The sequence below is a fragment of the Arachis duranensis genome, chromosome 8 (assembly GCF_000817695.3).
Source record: "Arachis duranensis cultivar V14167 chromosome 8, aradu.V14167.gnm2.J7QH, whole genome shotgun sequence".
NCBI lineage: Eukaryota > Viridiplantae > Streptophyta > Magnoliopsida > Fabales > Fabaceae > Arachis > Arachis duranensis.
This window is the reverse complement of record NC_029779.3, coordinates 8,700,008-8,723,188: the sequence shown is the minus strand read 5'-3', so window position 1 is coordinate 8,723,188 and position 23,181 is coordinate 8,700,008. Positions and strand designations below refer to the sequence as shown.

The window sequence follows — 23,181 nt, the reverse complement described above, 5'->3', positions numbered from 1 at the left end:
TACATTCTTCGTTGCTACCTCAACTCTCACATCACCATCCTCGTCTTTGTCGCAGGCTTCATAAGTGGCTTCAAAGTCCTCTTCGCTGTCACTATTCATTCCTTCGTACACTGCAGCTCTATCATCCTCTATATCTAAATAATTTTGAATCCCTTCTACTTTTACATTTTCAAACTCAACATATAGCTCAATTTGTGGTTGTCGCATCTAAGTCTGCTAGTGAATTTGGAACATATTCTGCATACTCGCTTCGTCAGTGATTGGCATGATATCAAACTATATTAGACCACCAAAAACTACAACCGCATTCTAGTACAGAATTATGCTCACTCTCATTAACACACTGTTCTTCATACTTTGACAGAGACCATTCTGAAACTCCACTAACATCATGGTGCATGGAACCACAAACGAAAATGGATTCTCGCAAACAAATCTCACTCTCTCATGAGTATTCCCTATTATCTCACCGTTGCGATACACTATCAAGTTTGCGGTACCCTCTATTACACTACCAACAATAAAAAAAAAAAACACTCAAAGCACACTCTTCTTCGGAATGAAAATGGTACTGAACTTTGTCTTATATAGAGGTGAGCATTCAACACGCCTCCCACGTGCTGCCTGCTTCAACCAACCAGACGCCTCCTGCGTGCTGAATCAGCACGCCCTCCACGTGCTGCCTGCTTCAACCAACCAGCTTTCGCCACGTGTCAGCATGTCCCTGCGTGCTGACTCAACACGTCCCCTATGTGCTGACTCAACACGCCCTTCACGTGTTGCCTGCTTCAACCAACCAGGCTTTGCCACGTATTTTTCACGCCCCCCACATGCTGCATGTAACATACCTCTTATGTGTTAGATCTTTCATCTGACACGTCTATCCAAATATAAATACACTCTCTATATCTATTTCCAAATAAAACCCCTCCCTTTATTTTTTAACAAAATTCTTGAGCCAACTAACTATAACATAAACTACTTTAAGTCAATTTTATATATTTTTAATTTTAAAAATTGAAAAATTAAGATAGTAATTTTTTTGTTTATAACAAATTTTCTATTTTTCAACTAGTTGATTATCCTTTATTATACTCCTAGTTAGTTCTTAACGAGCTAATATAAAAATTAAGAAATCTTTTTATTTTTTTGGACGGGAAAAATTAAGAAATCTTAAATAAATTCTTAATAGCTAAGTTACGGGCGTTCAATTCTTATACAGAAGACAAAGCTTGGACCAAACATTACGCTTTGACCGTTTGGCAAACGAGTAGTGCCGCCGCCAGAAATAAATAAATAAGATACATTTAGTAGGTTTTTCTAACTAGTGCCAAATGAATTAAGGAAAATCGAAATGATTATTACTTGCTGAATATTTCATAATAGGACTAAGATTTTGGGTAACTTGACTAAGATACATTTACGTATTGCTACACGTGTAACAGGGAGAAAGAAAAAATACAGCCATTTTTTGGTTAACTTGACTAAGATTTTGACAGGAAAAAAACTTGTATATCTAGTTTTTCAATTAATTTTTAAACGTCTAGTAGCAATACTTAATTACCAAATAATGTAAAACAATAAGGACAAACCCTCATAAATCTGATCACGTATCTAAAGTTTAAGAAGCTCCAAATTTTTTCCACGTATTGACGTGTTTCGTTGAAATCTAAGTTAACATTCAGCCCTCTTCTTCACTCGCCACGAACACACAGCTGACGTGGGCCAATCACAGTCTCTCACTGTTACAAAGCAGTAACATACTTCACTGTCACAACCCTACACTTAAATGCCAAATCACAAACCCACCCAAAACCAACGTCCCCGATTGCACCTGTCACCAAAAAACATTTTCCCCTCTTGGTAAGTTTAGAACCTTCACCCCTTCCTTTTTTTTCTTTTTCATTTTTTTTATCTTTTTCGAATTTATGAAAAACATTTAATATAATTTCCCGATTTATCTTTTCCCAACCGCCGAAGCAAAATTCAGTTGTCTCTTTTTCATTTTTCGTGCCCCTTTTTTAATTTTCTTTTTTAAAATTCTTCCTCTTCTATGCGATTTCTGCTCCTCCTTTCTTGCTTTCTATTTTCCCGGAAAATAATATCCCAGTCTGGATTTTCCCGGAAAATGCAGAGAAAATGCTGAACGCAGGTTTGAACTCTCTCTCCTCATATTTTCCTTTGCACCCCTGCTGCAAAGTCGTAGTTGACATCCTCGCCATCACTTGTTTTCTTCTTCTTGCATTGATTTTCGTTCCCTCGCATTGTCGTATTTACTTTTACCCCATCTGCATATGCTCTAGGGTTTTTGCGTTTTGCATTGTCTATATTTCTTTATTTCTTTCTTTACATATATTATGTTCCCCGACGAATATATATGGTGCTTGATTGAAACTGATGGGTGGTTGCACCTCACTGTTTCTGTTAATTGAGAATTGAGGGACGTTGTTGTCGGCAGAGCATTGTGTTACATGAAATGTGAAATCTCTCTTCTTTTCTCAAGTTATCTACTTGTTATATCCCAATTTGTACTGTAATTATCTGTGATTGAGCTAATAAGGGTTTGGGAGAGTGGAAATGGGTTTTAAAAGTTGTTAATTCTTGTCAGCTTTAAATTCTAGTGGGGAGTAGAATTATTTATTCTGATTGCTATGTTCTTTGATGGTTGAGTTAGAAGTGTTCCTACATTAGGAGCTACCAATACCTAAGTTGTTAACACTTTCAATAAACTGAGCGTACATGTTCAACTGTTACTATACTTGTTAACATCTTGAGGTGTAAGGTAGGACTGATTCTTCATAGTTTAGTTTTTCTGGTCCAAATGCAAATATGAGTCTCTTTTTTTGTCCTCTGGTAATTTTAAGATTTATCATTACTAGGTCTTCTGTTTTTTTATTATCAGTGTACATTATTTGTTAAACAAATCTAATTGTCTTTGCAGGATTGTTGTCATATTTCAGTTCGGGTTTCCTATGTAAATCAAAAGCAGACATCGTTGTCTATTGTTGATGGCATATGCTAGTTCTACAAGTTGCTCCAAAATAGTGTTTTTCTTGCAATATATAGCATATCTTACTGTTTGTTGCCATTCAAAAGAGACAGCTGGAGGGAAAATTAAACGAAATAGCTCTTGGGAAGTGCACTCACTTCACATAGTAAACAATAGAGCTTCCATTAATGGGTTTGCTGGATATTCTGTGTTCTTCTGTATTTCTGTTTACACTGGTTGAGGCCACCAGCAGATCAGGGAATATCTGGCCCCTCAATGTTGGTGCTGAGTCCACGGGAACAGTAAGCTGGACAGTCTTCACTGCAAGTATATTTGTACTTGTTGCTCTTGTTCTCTCAACGTATCTGATATTTGAGCATTTAGCTGCCTATAATCAGCCTGAGGTTTCTCCTTGTGCGCCTTTACTTTTTAGGTTTCTTATAACTCTGCCCATTTGTCTGACTTGGCTATTTGTCCCCTGTATTATGTTTTCCTTTCCTTTCATAATATTGTCTAATTCATTATTATTAATATTATTTTTAATTACAGGAACAGAAGTTTTTGATTGGTCTCATTTTAATGGTTCCTGTTTATTCATTGGAATCGGTAAGAGACACCAATGGCCAAATACTATGTTATCTTTGCATAGCATCTCTTGTTGTCTTAATTAAATTCATTCTGAGGAAAATCACTGTTTGCCATTGTTCTTGCAGCTCTCTACACTATTTTCTTAAGTTGTTTTCTTCTGGGAATCCATTGGGGTTTACCAATACTTGTTTGTTTCGTTTGTTTTTCAGCTTTACCTCTACTAAAATGACTAATTGTGCATTTGATCATCAAAGGATTCATGTTCCAGTGTCTTTCACTGTTAGATTAAAATGCTGCTTTTATAGCTTCTTAACATGCATCTTTATACAAGGTTAATTTGTTTTTTTAAATTCCATTGATCTTTATGGTATCTAAATTAAATATTGATATTTAAAAGAATGACTGCTTTGTATGTTTTTATGATATACTTAGATTTGATTCTTGTTTGACCGATAAGTGGAAAAACTTGGTTGCTATTTTCTAAAAACCCAAATGTAGTAAGTTGCATTGAACATTAGAATCTGCATGTCTGCTTTCTGATGCACGTGTGTGATTTTATGATAGTTTCTTTTGATATATCTAATTGTACATTGTTGAGTTCTGGTGTTTACATGATGCAGTTTTTGTCACTATTGGATTCCAGCGCAGCATTTAACTGTGAAATTATAAGGGATTGCTACGAGGCATTTGCATTATATTGCTTTGAAAGATACTTGATTGCTAGCTTAGGTATGTTGAACAGATTGGTTACCAGTATGATTTTCAACATTGTAGTTATTATTCATGTATATATAGTTCCCATAAATGTCAAGGATAACAATCAAGGTTTTCTAATAGAAGTTACTGTAACCTGCTTCTCCAATCCCTCAAGATATCATAGGTCTACTCAAACCTTGAATTATGTGAACTTCTCATGTTCTTAGATGGAAAACTGTTTATGCCTGCCTTTAGGTGGTGAGGACAAAACAATTGAATTTATGGAAGGTAAAAGCCCAACAGATTCCAACAGTCCTCTCCTGAAAGAAGAATATGCATATGGAGTCGTAGAGCATCCATTTCCATTAAACTGCTGTTTAAGAGATTGGTATCTTGGCCCCGACTTCTATCAGTCTGTGAAAATTGGCATTGTACAATATGTATGTAGGATTTTGGTAAAATGTTTTTTCCCCATTCCTTCCCTTCCCCATTCCAAGTTTGGGCAAGAACAATCCATGCCTTTTTGTTGCTGACTAAAACCTACATTTCAGATGATACTAAAAATGATCTGTGCATTGCTGGCAATGATCCTCCAGGCTTTCGGGGTTTATGGAGAGGGGAAGTTTGAATGGAAATATGGGTAAGATTATATTGCTCTGTCTTTGATTTTGTCTGCTTATGTAAAATGCACACCACAAGTATATAATCTAAATTCTCAATTACAAAGATTGTTCCTTATCTTGACTGCACTCTGTTCCATTGAAAAGCAATTGAAAAGATGAATACTGGTTAAACTATTTCTACATTTTCTAATTACTTGTATTTTGGGTTCTTGAAAGAAAATTTAGGGGGTTGGGGGTGAGTATTATTATCCTCATTGTAGCCTGTCATCTGTTGCTTTGTAGGTATCCATACTTGGCAAGTATTCTTAATTTCAGTCAGACGTGGGCCCTATATTGCCTTGTACAGTTCTATACTGTCACTAAAGATAAACTGGAGCCTATCAAACCATTGGCAAAGTTTCTAACTTTCAAGTCAATTATCTTTCTGACATGGTGGCAAGGTGTGGTTGTTGCTTTTCTTTTTTCCATGGGAGCATTTAAAGGGGCACTTGCTCAAGAGCTGAAAACACGTATACAAGACTATATAATCTGTATAGAGGTATGCTATTTTTATGTTGTGGAGGTTGCTGTGACACGCGTGCACGCGCGCACTCACACACGTATATGTTAAGTTAGATTCCTATTTATTTAAGCGTGTTATGGTATGTTCCAGGAAAGACTTTTTATTAAAAATATGATTCTCTATTTTGTAATTTGTTAACAGATGGGCATTGCTGCTGTTGTGCATCTTTATGTCTTTCCTGCGACACCATACAAGAGGGGAGAGAGGTGTGTACGCAATGTAGCGGTCATGGCTGAGTATGCATCCCTAGGATCACCTCCAGATCCAGCAGAGGTCCGAGACGCCGAGCGAACACCCAGAGTGCATCTGGGTCGACAAGATGAGAAAGAGAGGCGTGTGAAGTTCACCCATAATGTTCGTGATGTGGTTGTTGGGAGCGGTGAAATTGTGAGATATCAACACTCCAATAGTTTCAAACCTTTTAAAGTTTTTCACTCATCACTCTGTAAAACTCATCTGTGCTGTTTCTGCTTATCCCTTGTGTTTCAGATTGTTGATGACATGAAATTCACAGTATCACATGTGGTAGAACCAGTTGAAAGGAGCATTGCAAAGATAAACAAAACCTTCCATCAGATATCAGAAAATGTGAAACGCCACGATGAGGAGCGGAGGAGAAGCACAAAGGACGACAGTTATGTCGTTCCGATGCGTTCATGGAGAACAGAGTACTCTGATGTTCATGATGGACTTGTGGAAGGAAGTGTGAGTGATAGTGGTATGCCCAGTGGGAAGAGACAACAACACTCCAAAGACTCGGCCTCCAGGATGAAAAGATAGTATTCACCATTTTACTTTGTATATAGTTTTTGCACATATTACATAGGGAAAAATTTTCTCACAAGGATTTTGACATGTAATAGCATAGTCATGCATATTCTCAACCCAAGTCTTGCTTAGTCTCATGTGCTTTCGGGAAAGGGAAAATGTAAAATAGCTTTTTCTTTTTTTAAAAAAGAAAAAACAATTACATTGGTTGAATAGATATACATGATAGCGTATAACATACGAAAAAAGAATTGAGAGGGGTTGGAATGTCTAACGTTTGGTCCACCCTTATGGTGATGGCGTAACCATTGTGTGACCCGAAAGTAATGGATTGAGAAATTGAGAAGAAATTGAGCCACAAAGATGTGATGGTTTGTGAAGAAAAGCAAACAACCATTCAAAAAATGCTGAAAGGAAGTGAAGCTGACATTTCAATCCATACAAGAAAGGAAAATTGCTTGAACTTAGTGTGTCGGTGATGCCACTAAGGTATCATTATCATAGTTATATACCAGAGTGTTGGAGGCAATTCTATTGGAGTTGAGAATAATAGTCCCTATCGTAGTAGAAGTGGCTCTTTTTTCTGAAGATCTCCTGTAATAGAATTATGCAGTACTACTTGAATCAATTATATCAATAAATTGAATTTAGATTCTGCAAACAATAATAACAAAAAAAGTGAGAAAACTTGCAAAGTGGTAAAATGAAATAGTAATTACTTTTGGGGTTATTTAGTAAGATCCATTAGTATAGAAGTTGGGAGAGTGATGAGTTTTGTAGGACACGTCAAGGATAGCACACAACATTGTGAAATATTTAAATGAAAAAGATCCTTAGTAAAGTTAGTAAAGTGATAAAATGATGCTTTAATCATATTTGAATTTGTAACATTTATTATCTGAGTCCTATTATCTTAATTCAATGCTAATTAATGGTGTATTTTTTTCTCTAAAATGACAATACAACTTTAGAGGAGTAGGTTCCATGTTTAAATAAATTAATTAAAGAGAGAACGGTTTGTTCCAAGACAAAATCATACAAGAATTCTTAAAAATATATTGACTGGACGAAGCAAATTTAGAAGAAAAAAAATATTGTCATTGGAAGAGGTGCAATGAGGCTATATTTTGTTCTTTCTTCTATCTGATAAATTTTTTTTTTTGGTTATGAAAATCTGCAATATTATATCCCCCATATATTACCCATCCAACCCTAGAATAACTTTTACTATTAAAGGCATATTATGGTACAATATTTATAAATCTTATATTTGCTACTTTACCTAATAATTTACATAAAGCATGCAAGTCTTAAATTATTTTAGTATTCAAACAAATAAAAATAAAAAATGCGGCTTAAGAGGCATAATACCTATTAAGACGTAATATATACAACATTCAATACATATTATATTTACAGTTACAACTTACTTTTTTTTTTGCAAATTATATAACTGTATTTACACAAAAGTTGCAGTTCATAACGAAAAAGATTTGCAACTTGGGAAAAAATTCTAACAGAGTTTGCAAGGATATTGAGAGCTCCTTTGTACAAGAGAATTTTGAGAAAGCTTCTTGATAATAGGTAAGGTGGCTTCCCCTGCATCGCATCAATGAAATTTTGAACCCCTTCTTTTTACACTTCTTCCATCTTTTCTTGCAAAAGAGGTATCTTCTTGTCCAAGTTATCTGAACTTTCATCAGATCTTTTTTCTTCTTCTCCTTTCATTTGTCCCCACATTATTGTATAGTACCCCATTCCAATTATAGCTGCTCCTAACACACTGCACAATTTTGCATAAAACAATTTTACACGTGAATCCAGTTACGTAATGTGACGCTAAAAAACTAACTATCTTTTGCATTTAACATATAAATGGCCATATAAAATAACATATACAATTAGACGATTGTGTAAAATATTTTACATATTAGAAAAATAGATAAATAAATACAAGTACCTTCCATAGTGGAGGCTGTTAGGGAAGATGCAAACACCAAAAGTTGTGGCAAATGCAATACCAAAGGGCTTGAACAATGGCACATAAAATGGTCCCTTCATTCGAGTGAACCAAATTTGAATATTTGGACGAATCACACCTCCAAATAGTGCCTGCACCATAATAATGTATATAGCACCTTAATCATCAATATATACTGTTTGAAAAAAAAAATGTTATAGAAGTGTTGAGGCTTACAGTAAGAAGAATGAGAATGAGTTGCATGTCATGATTGAGCTTCCAAGCAGTTGCATCATCCCTTTCCACAATCCAAGCGACTATGGCACTCAGAATTGTCCCAATTAAGGAATAATATGCAACCGCCTTCATTGGTTCCGAATATTCCTTTACTGTCTTCTTCTATTTAACAGAACAAAAAGGATTTATGATGAATGATCCATTTCCAATACAAAAGTAATTCTAAAGTTACCAATCACAAATAAGAGTTTAATTTTCATGGTTTTAGTAATTTTTTATAATAAGGGTATTGTAAAAAATATTTTTAAAAAAGAGACATTTTTAAAATTTTTTATCTGAGTGGCTTCTTCTTGAATGACCATTTACGCGGTTAATATAATTGGATGCAGTGTAAAATTATTTTACACGGATAGTGCATCAAAATTAAATTCTCACAAATAAACTTGGATTAATTTAAGAATGTAACAAAAATGATAAAAATAAAAATATTTTTTAATTATAAATAGCAATGGATTTATATTTAGCAAATGACTTGTGTATATAATTAAAATTTTTTATAGAAATATTTAGATAAAGATGCATGCAAAAATTGTAGCAAAATTTAATATTCAGACTTTTTCATTTTTTAAAAAAATTCATTTGCCGTAAAATTAAAATGTCTGGTTTTTCTAATAATATTTGAAAAAAATCACGTCAAAATTTTATCAATAAAATCTTTTTAATAATTTATATTACTTTTGTTACATTTTTAAATTTTTTCAAGACTTATTTATATTATTGGTATTTTTTGAAATTATTTTTGTTTTTCGAGTATTATTTGAATAGATTAGCCAAAAAGGTATTATTAATACTAGTTTTTTTTTAGGTACTACTTTTTATTTTTTATATAATACAATAAATATAAAAATGATTATAGTTTAATTAATGTTTAAAGAATAAGAAATATAAGTATATAACAGTTATAGATTTTACCTGAATAAAGTTCCAAAGTGCAACTGATAAGGAAGCTGAAGCAAGCAAAATGCCACCAAGAACCCAAAATTCAGGGACCGAAGAGAACACAAAAAGTGGCTTATTATTATTATTATTATTAGTGTTAGTGAATTGAAGTTTGTCATCAGAAGAAGTTGGTCTTATTAGTGGACCCTTGAAGAATTCAGCTTCCACTCCTCCAATTATCGATACCATCACACCAATCACTTCCACTTGGAATCCACTGCTTCTCAAATTCAACTCTCTCTCCCTGGTTTTTTATTTTTTTTTTATTAAATTTCATTTCTATAATTAAATAATGAATCTAAGAAATTAAATTAATAATGTTATATATACATATATAAAGTAAAGGTAATTAAATTAAGGTATAATTATTTCACTGATTTTTATAGTTTTACCGAATTTTCAATTAAGATCTTTCTATATATATATTTTTAAGATTCCTATAACATATTAAATTTTGTAACTAAATCTCTGCCGTTACAAAAATATTGGAATCAACTGAATATTCTATTAAACAAAATAGAATATTTATTTAAGTGTTAGACATATTCGTTTTATTTAATAGAATATTCTATTAACTCTAACGTTTTTATTAATAGAGGAATTCAATTAAAAAAATGTATAAAAATATAATAAAAATTAAGTAAAATTATAAAATTCCACAGAATAATTAAAACTTAAATTAAAGAAGAATAACCTGGAAATGAGTGAGAGGAGGAAATTAAAGGTTGGAATCAAGAGTCCCATAGCACATACAAGTATTGGTGAACTATAACTTAGACCCAAGAATGAAAAGCTCTGAGTCATTGTTATCCTACAAATTTAAAATTAATAATCCATCAATATAATGTGAAATAAAAAACATAAGTTAATAAATTTGATTAAACATTATTATTATATATATATTACCCGGTAAAACCAAGAAGCAAGAATCTCATGAACAAAGAGAAAGTAAAAGATGGTGTTGGCTCCTTTCTGTTCAAACGGATAGAGTGAATTAAATTAATTAAAGGGAGAAGAGAAATTGAAGGACCTGCCACCGTTGTTGTGTAATAAAAATGAAGAAGGAAAGAGTATTATGGTAGCAAGAGCGTTGGTATAAACAATGAACACAAAAGGACTCATTCCATTATTCAATTCAGTTTTTGCAAAAATTGTAAGTGCTATGGTGCACCCTTCCATCATCACCATCACTATGAATGGCATGATTTCCCATATCTTTGTGATCTTAGACTCCATTGATGAATCAAATTTATGTTATATAGTTGTAATGCGCAATAAATGAAAGTTTTTTTTTTTTTTTTAATTTGAGAAGTATATGATATGCACCACAAGTTAATAATTATTATTATGGTGTGATACTATTGAACACTATATACAATATCATACATAAATAAAGCTTGCTAATTATTATAAGGTATGGAATTGAAAAGCTTAGCTTGTATATATAAGAAGGAATCAATGGTAAAGGAAGAGAATGGGGCCATTATTTAATTAACCCTTCATAGAATAAGGGAGCTACTTTGTGAAGAGAAGCTGCAACTCGAGTTGTTCCTAATTCTTAAACAAGGGGCCAAATGATGACGTGTCATGTGGTGTTAAATCATTCATACTTTTTTCTTTATTGGATGGAAGTTGTACACATGTTACCTATTTATTCTTTCATTATTACTCTTCTTTTTGGCCCATTTTGCCATCTTTCTAAATTTTAATTAACCAAAGGTAAAATATATATTATATGTGTAAAATAAAAAATACATGGAATTAATTTTTAATTAATTAATGTTAATCTTATTTAAAATTTTAATTTAGAATTTAAAATAAAAATTTATAATTTGAGATCTAAAATATAAGATAAATAAAATAATTTTAGAAAGAATGACAAATAGGTCCTTGATCTTTTGATCCACAGACATTTAAGTTCTCGAGAATTTTTTAAAAGTATTTTTAAGTCTTTGACCTTTTCAAAATCTGGACATATTGATTTCTCATATTCACCTGGGCCTGTTAGACTTATCAGAAAAATCAAATGTGACTCTCGTTGTACTGACCTAGTTGTCGTTGTATTGACCTAGTTGATACGGATGCATACGTAAGAGAATTTTTAAAATGAAACAAATTAGGCCCAAAAATCGATATATCCAAATTTAAAAAAAAAATCAGAAATTTAAATGTATTTTTATATTTTCATCCACGAATTAAAAGGTCAGAATCGATTTATCTTTTTTCAACCATTCTAAAAAAATTAACTGACATTCACTGAAAACAATTGATTCTCTAATATTGAATAGAAAAATGTTTTTTGAACATCTAATTATCTATAGAGTGTAGACAGTAGTCTTGATACATAATATACTTGACTACTATTTTAATTTGCGGTAAAATCTTTGTTTTAATACTATTGTAATTATTCTTATTATTTCATTTTCTAGTCTTACGTTAACTATCAAAAGTTAGGTATGCATATTGCAACCCTATAAATTAAAAAGATGTGCCAATGAGGTTGGTTTAGTCTTACTCTATGGCTTGTTATTAACTAATCCTATTATGATGTGTACATGGTTTTATAAAGTTGATGACGCAGGTATAGAGGATATTTAATGAATAAATGTGGACAAATGAGTGAAGAGTTTCTAGTATGGTTTGGAATCCTTTAGTGGCTGGCATGTTTTGTGGCCCTACCATTAGAGAAGATTTTTCTTTACAATAGTGTTTATTGATATAACCTGCCTAATTTGCGTGTGATTAAGAAAGACTATATTGGAATCTGAATAAAATGTTTTCCTGTGGAATAATTTTTTGTGAATCTTTTCACCAGTTTTGTCAAGACCCGAATGGACCAGATCTGCAGTCTCAACTTGGCTGTATTAATGAGATCGTCATCAATTTGATGGGCCATTCGGCCTATTTTTCATTGATATAATAATGAAACGAAATGAAATGCTCAGAAGTGTTTAGAATGCAAGTATTTTTAAGAGTCATTTTTATATACACCATGTCACCATCCATCTCATCATCATAACCATTAATTTGAAAGAGTAAGGAGGAAAAAGAAAAAAAATGAGAGATAAAAATAAAAGATAGATAAATGGTGTGAAGAGAAAACAAATTTTGATAAACTTAGTTCACTCATAAAAATGGACAAGGTGCCTTAAAACATTGACTTGTTTAGAAGAATATTTTACTTTAATTCGAAGTCACGAATTATATTATATAAAAGCTCTATTTTCATGTTTACAAATCCATCCTTACTAAAAGTTACTGAAAATAGTTATTTTTTATATATTTCTAATATATTAAATATATCAAAAACTTTAAAAATTTTATTATTATCTTCTTAAAATATGTCCTTAAGATATAAATTAGCTAAATTCTTATTACAATACCAGTTTGCTAACTGTATTTTTAGATTTTAGTTACTTCAATATTGAATATGTAAATGTATAATAAAATTTCTTAGCTAAATTTGGATATATACTCTCTCATTTTGGACCAAAATTAATTGAACATTGAAAGAAAGAAAGCTAGCTAATTCCAAGTGCCTAGAATATGATAGTCTGCTTCTAACATGGGAATTTCTTGCTTCATAAAAACAACAAAATAATACTAATAAAATTAGAAACTAAAATTAAAAAAAAAAAAGTGTGAAGAGTACACAAATTTTGATATGTAATAGAAAAAAGTTGCAAATTAAGGAGAAACATTCCAGTGTATTAGAGAACTTTCAAAGACTTCCCCATTTATCCAGTATTATTTATACATACATGGATTAACATACCCCCCTTATTTAAAGCCAATGGTACAAATATCCGACATAAATACTACCATAATAATTTTCTTCCAATATTTTGTAACAGAATTTGTCACAGATTTAAAGGGTTATGGCAGTATGATAGCCACTTGCTGTGACTAAAAAAATAGAAAATGCCTAATTTGGTGGCAGAATTGTAGCATCCTTTAGAATGAACCATCCAACACATTTATATCTCTTCAATGTTGTTTTCTTTCAAAAGAGGGGTTTGTTTCCCCCTTGATTCCAAGCTAACTTGTTCAATATCTCTGGCTTTTCCCCACAGTACAGAATAAAACCCAACAACAATCACAGTAGCACCAACCAAACTGCATGGATAAAACACAGCAAATGAAATTGTGCTACATGAAACAAATCTTATCATTACTATGACCAAACACAGTCTACAAGAGAAACACAAAATGTACCTTCCAAGATAGAATGCATCGCCGAGGAAAACAACGCCTATGACCACCGATATGATGATTCCTACAGGCTTGAACATGCAAACAAAAACAGGTCCTGTCTGGTGTAAACACCAAGTAGCAACACCAACTTGAAAGACAGAACCAAAGACTGCCTGAAAATGTTTACACAGATGAAGCTTGAATTATAGGTGAATAGCTGTTACTAGTTGTGCTTCGATTCATTATTATTTTGATTACCGAGTATAGAACTGTGAGCAATCTTTGCATCGGTTCCAAGCTCCAAGCATCGATGTCTCTTTCCACAACCAAACAGATCACAGCAGATTGAATGGCCACAAAGAAGCAATAAAAGAATACAACAATGAACTCTGCTGGATATTTCTTAAGAACATAAGCCTGAAAACATCCAGTTATGGTTAATCAGTTAAAGTAATTTTTCAAGAAAAGTTAAGTTCCTTGTATTTTTTTTCACCAAGCAAGTTGAAATTGCATATTATACAAGCCATATTACAAGCTGGTAACTTCACCTGTACGATTAAAAATGCCGAAGCCATCACACAATCCAGTGCAAGAAATAATCCTCCGAGTATCCAGTTGGGATCTTGTGATGAAAGTGGCTGCAGAGATGAGTTAGCAGGTGATAGTCCCATCAGAATTGCAGGGCCCTTGTACAAAGTGGCAATGAATGCACCAGCAATTGATACTATTGTTCCCAATGATTTAGCTACACTGCTAGAGTTTTTCCAATCAAATTGTTCCAACCTGAAACCAGCGAGATGGATAAGCTACACAGAGTATGTAGCAGTGAACTATAGTCCCCAAGTGCATATTTAGTTTGAGCCTTCTATGTATAATTGAAAGAAGGATAGACACACCCAGAAGCAATAGAAAATTTTTCAAAACTTGGATGAGTTAGTTTATTAGCCTTTTTTTTCTCATAAGAGTTTCTAAAGATTTTTCAATTGACCAATCAAACTAAGTTCACATATGGTGATCTGGATATATGTTTATGCAAATGTTGAATCCAAATTCATATGTAGGGATCAGATGTCCTACTCCAAAATGGCATATTTGTATATTCGTTTTCCGGATACAACTTCAGAGGTTTTTTTTAGTAGTACAAGATTTATTGTTCAGGTGTTAACATCACTTATAATATGATTTAAGGAAAATCTAGGAAATAAGGACCACTTGCAGATGTTATATGCCATTTAAAGTGTACTAATTACATACACAAATGGACTTCAGGATACAAAAAGCTAATCCTGTAAATTGGCATGACTTGATTCAACAGAGTTATTTAAAGGAACAATTTATTCATAAATGCAACTACTAAACAGATGGGGAGAAATCTAGTAAGATGATGAACTACTGCGACTCTGCAAGCCATCGCTCAAGACATAATGTAATTTAAAATGAACCTTTACGTTGTGGAAATTAATCAAATGATTATAACAACAGAATATTTTTCACACTAGGTGGGGCCAACTATATGGATTTGACGATACCATTGTGTCTCATCTTAAGCCATGTTGATTGACAAGCTATTAAATTTTAAAAAACAGTTAATCCAACAAAACAATATTTCCATCTCCATTGATATTAGTGGAATGCCATCAATAATTTTTATTGTGTACATAATTACAACATCTTTGAAGTTACCACAGAAGAGATACTTTCTTTTTTTATTTTACCCCCACCACTATGTCAAAAATGAGTTAATGACAACATCGACCATAGATATAATTAATAAAAAGTGGCTATTAGCAACAAAGAGGAGATGAGATTATCAACCTGAAAAGAACGGCAAGTACAAAGGTAAAGCCAGGAACAAGGTTGAGCATTGCAGTGCTGAGTGTAGCTGAACTGTAGTTAAAGAATTCAATCCACACAATTAATTCCAAGTGGTCCAACAAAAAAAAATCGAACTTTTAGAACACAATTATTCTTCTTTGAACTTGATATTGCACAATATGGATGATGGAGTATAATAAGGCAAAATTAAACTTGCCCGAGTAGTCCAAGGAAGAAGCATCCAATAATGGTGGAGAAGGTAATTGGAGGGCGGTTAAATCTTGCAAGAATGAGAATTCAGAAGCCAATTATTGGAAAGATTAATACATAGTGAAGTTCTTCAGCTGCAAAACAAGAAAGCAATTGCAATAGTATGTTTTACCTGTGGATGAAGAAGGAGGAAGGGAGAAGAATAAGGGAAGCAAGGGAATTGGAGTAAAAAATGAAGATGAAGCTGGACATTCCTTTTGCCATGACTTGCTTGCTGAGTATGATTAATCCAACTTGAGCAAGTTCGGCCATGATCATCCCCACAAATGGGAGTGTCAACTTCCCCATTTCTCACACAGACAAATACACAAACACCTTGAGTGCAGCTTTGTATGCTATCCTATTCCATTCCTATATGCTATCCTCCATTCTCCTAACTCCTCAAGCACACAAATAAAAACGTTAGCACATCCCAAAGATTATATACTATTTAGGATTCAATTACTTGCTTTTGCTGAGTCAAAGCATACTTTGGATTGTAGTAATAAACTTGTGTGAGAAAATAGTGGATGCTATTGGATGAAGCCGCTTTTCTTGCTCAAGTTCATTCTCTCGGGTCACTTTTCTTAGCCACCTATGACCTCACCATTCATGCGAATAGATACTCTCAACTCTCAATTTTTTTAACAATTAAAAAAATAAAATGTGATATTTTATAATTAATTTTATAATTAAAATCAAATAAAAATATAAAAAAAATTAAAGAATTAAAAATTATATTTTACTTCTTCAATTATTAAAAAAAATTAAAAAAATCCATTTCTAACCATTAACCAATGAGTAATGAAATAACAATATTCGTGAGTTTAATAGTTTATTGCTGTCTTGTGGAGACTAATTAAGAATACAGCAATTTAAAACTTGAAAAATGATTGGGAGTGATAACTTATTTTCTAATTATTCTTCTAATTTTTAAATATTTTTTTTTGAATTTTTTAGTTTTGATGTTTTTAGAAAAGGACATATATATTTAATTTTTACTCCTTTAAATGTTTTAGAATATTTGGAGGATAAATTAAAATTCTCAATGATTAATTTTAAAACTTTTTAATATAGAATAAATATTTGAATTGATTCTTAACAAGTTTTATATTGGATATTTGATTTTTTATAATAAGATTTTCTGCAACTTAACTATCCTATTATTAACTTGTAAACACAGTTTCTGAGTTGTTGCTAACCCTTAACTTGAAATCTATTAATTTTCTTTTGACTTTTGAATATAGTCAAATTTTGTGACTAATACGACTTTTAATAATATGTATATTTATCATTCATCAACATGCACAATTGTAAACAAATAAAAAATAATTTTAATTTTGTCATAATCTTCACCTCAAAATCAATTTTTGATAATAACTTTAAAAACCCTACCTAAAACAAAATATCCTACATAATTTAGTTAATGTGAAACACTAAAGTTTTCAATAGTCTAAATCGATCAAGACTTCATGCATAATCAATCGATTTAATTAATGTTTGTAAATTCAAAAAGCCAATTTGATTTAGTAAAAATTTTGAAACTAATTTTACAATTTACTCATTTTTAAAATGTCCGTGCTCTTTTAATAAATAATATGAGTAAAGTATAAAATTAATCCTTATATTTGGATATAATCCTGTTTTGATTTTTAAGGTTTAAAGTATCTTATTTGAATTCAAAAAAGTTTCATTTAGTTTCAATGTAGTTTTACTCTAAGGTCAAAGTTAAATAATTAACGGAATGCATGACAACAGTGCAAGAATAATGTTGATAATCTAGAGAACAAGTACAAATTTCAAAGGCACAAAATCAACAATAGATGCATCAATATATTTATTTATCATTCTCCTTACAATTTAAATGAAATATTTTTTACAAAACTAAGGAGAATAATAAATAAATGTATTAATGCATTATTGTTGATTTTGTACCTTTAGAACTTGTATTTGTTCTTTAAATTATCGATTTTGTTCATACACTACTGTCATGTAGGACATTCCGTTAATTATTTAACTTTGACTTCAGATGAGACTATATTGAAGTTAAATGAAACCTTTTTAAATTCAAATAAAACACTTTAAACCTTAAGAATCAAAACAAGATTACGCTTAGGGAGCAAGAGGAGTATTGACAAGTGCTCTGCTAGGGTTTTGACAAGTGCTCTGCTAGGGTTTTGACAAGTGCCCTTCTAGGGTCTCTTCTTCTTCTTCTCTTCTTTTCTTTACTTTCAATTTAGATTCAAAACCACTGAATTCCTTATCGTTGACTCAAGCTGGAACATATACTCTGGCCATTATGGAGACAGAAGGAAGAGGCAATAAACAATCCAGTTCAGATAGAGAGGAGGAAAATGAGGATTTGGTACAGTTAGGGGATGAGAAAATTGCTAAAGGAACTGAGGCATGTTCCAAAAGTCTTCTTGGGAGATTGTTCGCAGATAAACCATTCTCCCAAGGAACATTGGACAATGCTCTCAGGGTGATTTGGGGAAGACCAATGGGATTTCGCACGGTGGAGAGAGGAAATAATAGATTTCAATTCTTTTTTGACTCTGAACAAGATGCAATAAGAATTGAGAGAGGAGGGCCATGGCTCTTTAAAGATTATGTGCTGCACGTCCAGAGATGGAATGAGGATGAGAACGAAGTGGAAGAAAGACTCCGGTACTTTCCAGTTTGGGCTCAATTCTGGGGTCTTCCGGAGGAATACAAAACATTGGAGGTAGGGAGAAAATTGGGTGATAAGATTGGAGAGGTTATTGAAGTAGGATTCTTTAGTGTTAGAGGCAAAGAATCCAGAATTGTGAAGGCAAAAATCCAACTTGATGGAGGAAAAAAGGCTAGAGACAGCCTGCGGCTCGCTGGTCCAAAGCAGAAGGTAATGGAGATTGGTGTGAGATATGAGCGCTTGGGTAAAGTCTGCACCTATTGTGCGTACCTAGGGCATGAGGCAAAACACTGTAACAGGCTGATCACAGACTTGACGGCGCATCAGAACACACAGGACAACATTGGAGAGTGGGTTAAAGCGGATCAAGTTGGCAAGAGAGAGGATACAGGGGGTGCTGACACAGGAGGGGATAAAACTTCTCATTTAAGACCTGCACAACCAAAGAAGAAACCACCTCCCACATGGCTAATAGAAGATTTTGCTGGAATGAGTATGCATGACAATAGAGACACAGAAAAAGGGGCACCAGAATCTTTGAACAAGTGGACGAGAGTAGCGCCGACTCAGATACCTGAGAAAGAAGGGAAGCCCAGGGAGGAAAATAGATCTCTGATCCTGTTGGATGATGCTAATCCAGCAGCATATTCTAAGGAAGTACACCTGGAGAAGGATGATACGAGTAAAGAGGAGTCAGGAAAGAAGAAGATCAAACAGATTGCTAGGCAACGAGGGGAAAACTTCTTGCATGTTAGTGGCAACAAAAGGAGGCCAGCAGATATGGAGAATGAAACAAAACAGAAAAAGGTATGTTTGGAGGAAAGGAATGCAGATAAGGAGAAGGTGGAGGGTGCCAGCCGTCAAATGGCACCCCAAATACCATGAGGATTCTTACATGGAATTGTCGGGGTTTGGGGAGACCCCTGACAATCCATAACCTCAAAGGGATATCTCAATCCCACTCCCCCGAGTGGTTTTTATTTGTGAAACCAAAAACCAAACTCGAAATGTGGAAGCGAAGTTGAGGTCGTGTGGTTTTAATAAGTGGCATATTGTTAATCCAAATGCTTAATTCAATCACTACACCAGAGAAAAAAGCGGGGGGTGGCGACACGTCTTTATCATCTATGACAGCCTTCAATCTCTTCATTGGTGACATTGATCTGGTGGATCTAGCATCTAGGTATGATTGGAAGACAATACACTTGGAGTAATAGGAGGGCAGGGAATGAATTGATCCAGGAACGTTTGGACAGAGTATTAGTAAACGCGGAGCTACTGCAATCCTTTTGTCAACCAACCGTTCTCAGGCTTGCCGAAAATGGTTCAGATCATGCCCCTTTATTGCTGGACACTACTCCTCGGATGGAAAAATAAAAAAAAAGATTTAAGTTCCAAGAGAGGTGGTGTGGTATAGAGGAGATAAGGAATATTGTTAGAGAAGCCTGGGCCTCTTCATTTGAAGGTTCTCCGATGTATATCATCGCTCAAAAATTAAAGTTGTGCCACCACAAGCTTGTGCAGTGGCAACAAAGTAACCGGTCAAATTCAAAAAAGGAAATTGAGACACTTAAGGCCCGACTGGAGGAAATAAGGGCAGCAGGGATCTGCGGTGGAACTGAGATCCACGAGGTCGAATCGAAGCTTGAAAAGGCATACCTAAATGAAGAATTGTATTGGAAGGAGAAGTCCCGGGTTAAGTGGCTTAAGGAAGGGGACAGGAACACTGCCTTCTTTCATAGGAAGTTCAAAATGCGTACAATGGGGAATAAAATCTGGCGACTAGTGAACGGAAACGGGGAAGTAGTATCCTCTCAAGCTGACATTGCAAGAGTGGCTGAGGAATATTTTACAGGCATTTTTTCATCTACCAATCAAGCAGTTCCGGAGCCTTTTCTTGCTGACTTTGAGCCTAAGGTTACATCTCTCATGAATCAGAGGCTACAAAAACCAGTGTCAGACAAGGAAATTAAGAGGGCTGCCTTCAGTGTTCATCCTCAAAGCGCCCCAGGAGATGACGGAATGACAGCAAAATTCTTTCAGTTCTATTGGGACATTGTAAAGGAGGATGTAACACGAGCCATTAAAAGTTTCTTTGGAGGCGGGAGAATATTAAAAAGCTTTAATCATACAAATATTTGCCTAATACCGAAAGTTCCTGACGCTAGCAACATGTCCCAAGTTAGACCCATTAGCTTATCTACAACAATGTACAAAATTATCTCTAAGGTGTTGGTGCATAGATTACAAAGTTGTATGAATAAGTTAATAGGCCCTAATCAGAGCGCTTTTCTGAAGGGACGGCTGATCTCTGATAACATCTTAATTGCTCATGAGTGCATGCACTATCTTAAAACTAGGAAACGGGGGCTGAATCATGAAATGGCTATTAAGCTTGATATGAGTAAAGCGTATGATAGGGTCGAATGGAAATTTCTTTGGTACATAATGGAAAAACTGGGATTTGGCACGCGATGGATTAGCTGGATCCGAGAATTAGTTACCACAGTTTCTTACTCTGTTGTTGTGGAAGGCCAACCTTTTGGTTTTTTCAAACCAAATAGAGGGATCCGACAAGGAGATCCTTTATCACCATATCTTTTTCTTTTTTGTGCGGAAGGTCTATCCTTCCTGCTACACAAGGCAGAGCAAAACGGTTTAATTCACGGTATTCAGGTAACACGAAGATGTCCTACAGTTAGTCACTTGTTATTTTCTGACGACTCAATTTTATTTTGCAAGGCCTCCGAGGAAGGTTGTGATAGAATCCTAGAGCTTTTGGAGTCATATGAAAGTTTTAGCGGAGAGAAAATTAATCTATCTAAGTCAGCCATTTTCTTTAGTAACAATACTCCGGATGCTACTCGGGAACTCCTGGCAACAAGGATGAACATTACTCATATTGGAGCACAAGACAAGTACTTGGGGCTCCCTTCAGTAATAAATAGATCAAAACGATCCACCTTCAGTGCCATTAAAGACAGGGTATTCAAGAAGGTGCAAGGCTGGAAAAAAAGTTTACTGTCAAGTGGAGGTCGTCAGATTTTGATTCGGGCAATAGGGGAAGCAGTACCCATCTATACCTTATCTTGTTTTAGGCTCCCAGATACGTTGCTGAAGGACATTCATAGTATCTTGACTCAATTTTGGTGGGGACAGCATGGAGAGGAAAGACGCATGGTCTGGATTAGCTGGGATAAGATGACAAGGCCGAAGAGCGAGGGAGGTTTGGGAGTGAAAGACCTGCGAGCACATAATCTAGCTTTACTAGGCAAGCAATGTTGGAGACTCATAACCCATCCTAACTCTCTCCTAGCCAGAATTTTAAAGGGCAGGTATTACAGGTATGGGGATTTACTAAGTGCAGATAGAGGAGTATTACCTTCCTGGGGATGACAGAGTCTTCTCCACGGACGGAGTGTGACAGAAAAAGGCACAATCTGGAAAGTGGGGGACGGCGAGTCCATTCGGATCTTTAGAGACCCCTGGCTTCCTTCAACCTTCCCATATAGAGTTTCCTGCGACATCAATTCCAGCCAAACATCAAATCAAATGACACTAGTCAAGGACCTTTTCTCTGAAAATAAAGAATGGAACCAAAGGCTTGTCTCCGAGGTCTTTCCCACTGAGGTAGCACAACAAATTCTAACAATATCCCCAGGAGAAGGACCAGACAAAGTTCAGTGGCTATTTAATAACTCCAAATGCTACGACGTTGCATCCGGATACCGAATTTCTTACCTGTTCTTTCATGAACCAATTGATCTATGCCCAGCTTATATGCAACAAAGAGGAATTTGGGCCCAGCTATGGAACCTGCTCACACCCCAGAAGATTACAATTTTTCTTTGGAAATGTCTTCACGGAAGAATTCCAGTCATGCAACTGATCCATCAGAGATTCCCCAATACGCCTGCAACATGTCCACTGTGTCAAGAAGAGAGCGAAACAATAACTCACTGCCTATTTCTATGTCAAAATGCAAAATTAACATGGAGGAAGATAGAAATGGAAGCATGTGTACCTTTCTCTAACTCAACCACCTTCTTCGATTGGTGGAGTTCAACAACAAGCCTCCTGGATAAGCAACCAAATGGGAGTAGCAAGGTTCTTCTTGTAGCAATTTTATTATGGCATATATGGAAAGACCGGAACCGAAGAGTGTTTGAGCAAGGTGCTGGTGCTACCCCTCCGGAAGAGATTGCCACTAGCGTTATTAGAGCTCACCAAGAAATTCTTGTCCGCCCCCTGCGCCCCTCAAGAATAGATTAGTTTTTCTCTTCCCCTTTTCCATTTAGTGGCTTACTGTTCGTTTACTCACCTGCGCGTGAAGTGAAACTTTTGGGAGAACCCCTTTCTTATGTTTTTACGGTTATGTCTTTCAATTGGGACAATACCTTCCTTTTTTTTTATTGGTGAATAAAAGTAAATGATTGCCTTTGGAAAAAAAAAAACAAGATTACGCTCAAACATAAGAAACCAACTTAATATTTTACCCTAAATAATATTTTGGTCAAGTTTAATATATTTAACAAAATAGTAAGCTGTGAGTGGTTGATTGGTTAGGAAATAGGCAAGACGTGCACTAGAGTAGAAGTAGAATAATAAAATTGACACAAGAAAATTTAAGTAGTTCATTTTAACATTTATATACAAATATGACAAACAAATATTTTCCTATAAAATATGAGGAACGTACAAAATAGATAATAGTTTCACTTAAATCAAATCACTAATAAGATACTAAAATAGTAACCAATAACACACAAACTCAAATTTCAAAAGATTTCAAAATAATTCAGGATCCTAAACTAATTAACTAGTGCATAA

General features: G+C 34.2%; 4 protein-coding genes across 7 annotated transcripts; 2 read left to right on the top strand and 2 right to left on the bottom strand.

The window, feature by feature from the left end:
• Positions 1-1,835: 1,835 nt before the first annotated feature.
• On the top strand, positions 1,836-6,462 carry LOC107460591 (protein LAZ1 homolog 1). Of its 4 annotated transcripts, none has more exons than XM_016078967.3 (9): positions 1,836-2,152; positions 2,942-3,393; positions 3,539-3,595; positions 4,198-4,306; positions 4,529-4,728; positions 4,825-4,913; positions 5,179-5,434; positions 5,600-5,845; positions 5,948-6,462. In XM_016078967.3, exons 2-9 carry the CDS (start codon positions 3,178-3,180, stop codon positions 6,236-6,238), a joined length of 1,464 nt encoding a protein of 487 aa, XP_015934453.1. In that variant the 5' UTR covers positions 1,836-2,152; positions 2,942-3,177; the 3' UTR covers positions 6,239-6,462. The 4 variants fall into 4 exon arrangements, with proteins under 4 accessions (XP_015934453.1, XP_015934455.1, XP_015934454.1 ...); XM_016078969.3 differs by having other exon boundaries at positions 1,839-2,152; positions 4,529-4,713; XM_016078968.3 differs by lacking the exon at positions 1,836-2,152 and adding an exon at positions 2,173-2,478.
• A 1,100-nt stretch (positions 6,463-7,562) lies between these two features.
• Positions 7,563-10,816, bottom strand: LOC107460592 (WAT1-related protein At1g70260-like). Its single transcript, XM_016078973.3, has 7 exons — positions 10,453-10,816; positions 10,329-10,394; positions 10,117-10,233; positions 9,396-9,666; positions 8,424-8,585; positions 8,187-8,338; positions 7,563-8,009 (listed from the first exon to the last, which is right to left on the bottom strand). Exons 1-7 carry the CDS (start codon positions 10,656-10,658, stop codon positions 7,862-7,864), a joined length of 1,122 nt encoding a protein of 373 aa, XP_015934459.1. The 5' UTR covers positions 10,659-10,816; the 3' UTR covers positions 7,563-7,861.
• Positions 10,817-13,051: 2,235 nt separating this feature from the next.
• LOC107460593 (WAT1-related protein At3g28050) lies at positions 13,052-16,165 on the bottom strand. The gene is made up of 7 exons (XM_052252405.1): positions 15,814-16,165; positions 15,645-15,711; positions 15,432-15,565; positions 14,165-14,399; positions 13,875-14,033; positions 13,638-13,789; positions 13,052-13,538 (listed from the first exon to the last, which is right to left on the bottom strand). The coding sequence occupies exons 1-7, from the start codon at positions 15,987-15,989 to the stop codon at positions 13,400-13,402; spliced, it is 1,062 nt and encodes a 353-aa protein (XP_052108365.1). The 5' UTR covers positions 15,990-16,165; the 3' UTR covers positions 13,052-13,399.
• Positions 16,166-17,979: 1,814 nt separating this feature from the next.
• Positions 17,980-19,236, top strand: LOC107460540 (uncharacterized). Its single transcript, XM_016078913.1, has one exon. The coding sequence runs from the start codon at positions 17,980-17,982 to the stop codon at positions 19,234-19,236; it is 1,257 nt and encodes a 418-aa protein (XP_015934399.1).
• Positions 19,237-23,181: the final 3,945 nt, after the last annotated feature.

Excerpts from the sequence above, each read along its gene's own strand:
- LOC107460591 (XM_016078967.3), top strand. The coding sequence starts at position 3,178 with ATGGGTTTGCTGGATATTCTGTGTTCTTCTGTATTTCTGTTTACACTG. Across the intron at positions 3,394-3,538 it reads CTGCCTATAATCAGCCTGAG|GAACAGAAGTTTTTGATTGG; the intron begins GTTTCTCCTTGT and ends TTTTAATTACAG. Across the intron at positions 3,596-4,197 it reads CTGTTTATTCATTGGAATCG|TTTTTGTCACTATTGGATTC; the intron begins GTAAGAGACACC and ends TACATGATGCAG.
- LOC107460592 (XM_016078973.3), bottom strand. The coding sequence starts at position 10,658 with ATGGAGTCTAAGATCACAAAGATATGGGAAATCATGCCATTCATAGTG. Across the intron at positions 10,395-10,452 it reads TTACACAACAACGGTGGCAG|AAAGGAGCCAACACCATCTT; the intron begins GTCCTTCAATTT and ends CCGTTTGAACAG. Across the intron at positions 10,234-10,328 it reads TTGCTTCTTGGTTTTACCGG|GATAACAATGACTCAGAGCT; the intron begins GTAATATATATA and ends TTAAATTTGTAG.
- LOC107460593 (XM_052252405.1), bottom strand. The coding sequence starts at position 15,989 with ATGGGGAAGTTGACACTCCCATTTGTGGGGATGATCATGGCCGAACTT. Across the intron at positions 15,712-15,813 it reads TCCTCCTTCTTCATCCACAG|ATTTAACCGCCCTCCAATTA; the intron begins GTAAAACATACT and ends CATTCTTGCAAG. Across the intron at positions 13,790-13,874 it reads TGCTCACAGTTCTATACTCG|GCAGTCTTTGGTTCTGTCTT; the intron begins GTAATCAAAATA and ends AAACATTTTCAG.
- LOC107460540 (XM_016078913.1), top strand. The coding sequence starts at position 17,980 with ATGGAGACAGAAGGAAGAGGCAATAAACAATCCAGTTCAGATAGAGAG.